Source organism: Papilio polytes, unplaced genomic scaffold (assembly GCF_000836215.1).
Source record: "Papilio polytes unplaced genomic scaffold, Ppol_1.0 DF822733.1, whole genome shotgun sequence".
In the NCBI taxonomy this organism is placed as follows: Eukaryota; Metazoa; Arthropoda; class Insecta; order Lepidoptera; family Papilionidae; genus Papilio; species Papilio polytes.
In genome coordinates, this window is record NW_013526471.1 from 1370588 (window position 1) to 1370996 (window position 409).

The following is a 409-nucleotide window of genomic DNA, read 5'->3' on the forward strand; positions in this document are numbered from 1 at the left end:
TATTTATTTTTGTAATGAAAAACTAGTAAAATAATTAAGGTCACATCCCACTCTGAATTTCTATTTTTTTTTCTTAATATCATTTCGTGTTTTATCATAAATTTTCATAATATTTATCGTTTCGAGGTTAGAGAGAATATGTCTAACATTATTTTAGATATTCCAGTCTTCTGAAGAAAATGAGCAAGGTCCCGATGGTAAGAAGAAAGGCCAGAAGAAGGCAAAGAAATCGAACAAATCGAAGGCGGCGCAGAGGAAGAACAGCAAGAAACAGAGCGACCAGCAGCAGGGCAGTGATCTCAGTGCTAAGATATTTGCCACCATGGAGAAACACAAGGAGGTGTTCTTTGTCATCAGGCTTCACTCGGCGCAGTCTGCCGCCAGCCTCGCGGTAAGTGCCCGCCGCTAA

The 409-nt window shown here is 40.3% G+C and overlaps 1 protein-coding gene across 1 annotated transcript in view; it reads left to right on the plus strand.

Annotated features, from left to right (window-relative positions):
* LOC106105661 (CREB-binding protein-like) overlaps positions 1 to 409 on the plus strand; it is a 10971-nt gene extending 10562 nt beyond the window's left edge. The window contains exon 12 of the mRNA XM_013286085.1: positions 158 to 409. Coding sequence (XP_013141539.1) covers positions 158 to 409 — 252 coding nt within the window. The remainder of the gene's footprint in view (positions 1 to 157) is intronic.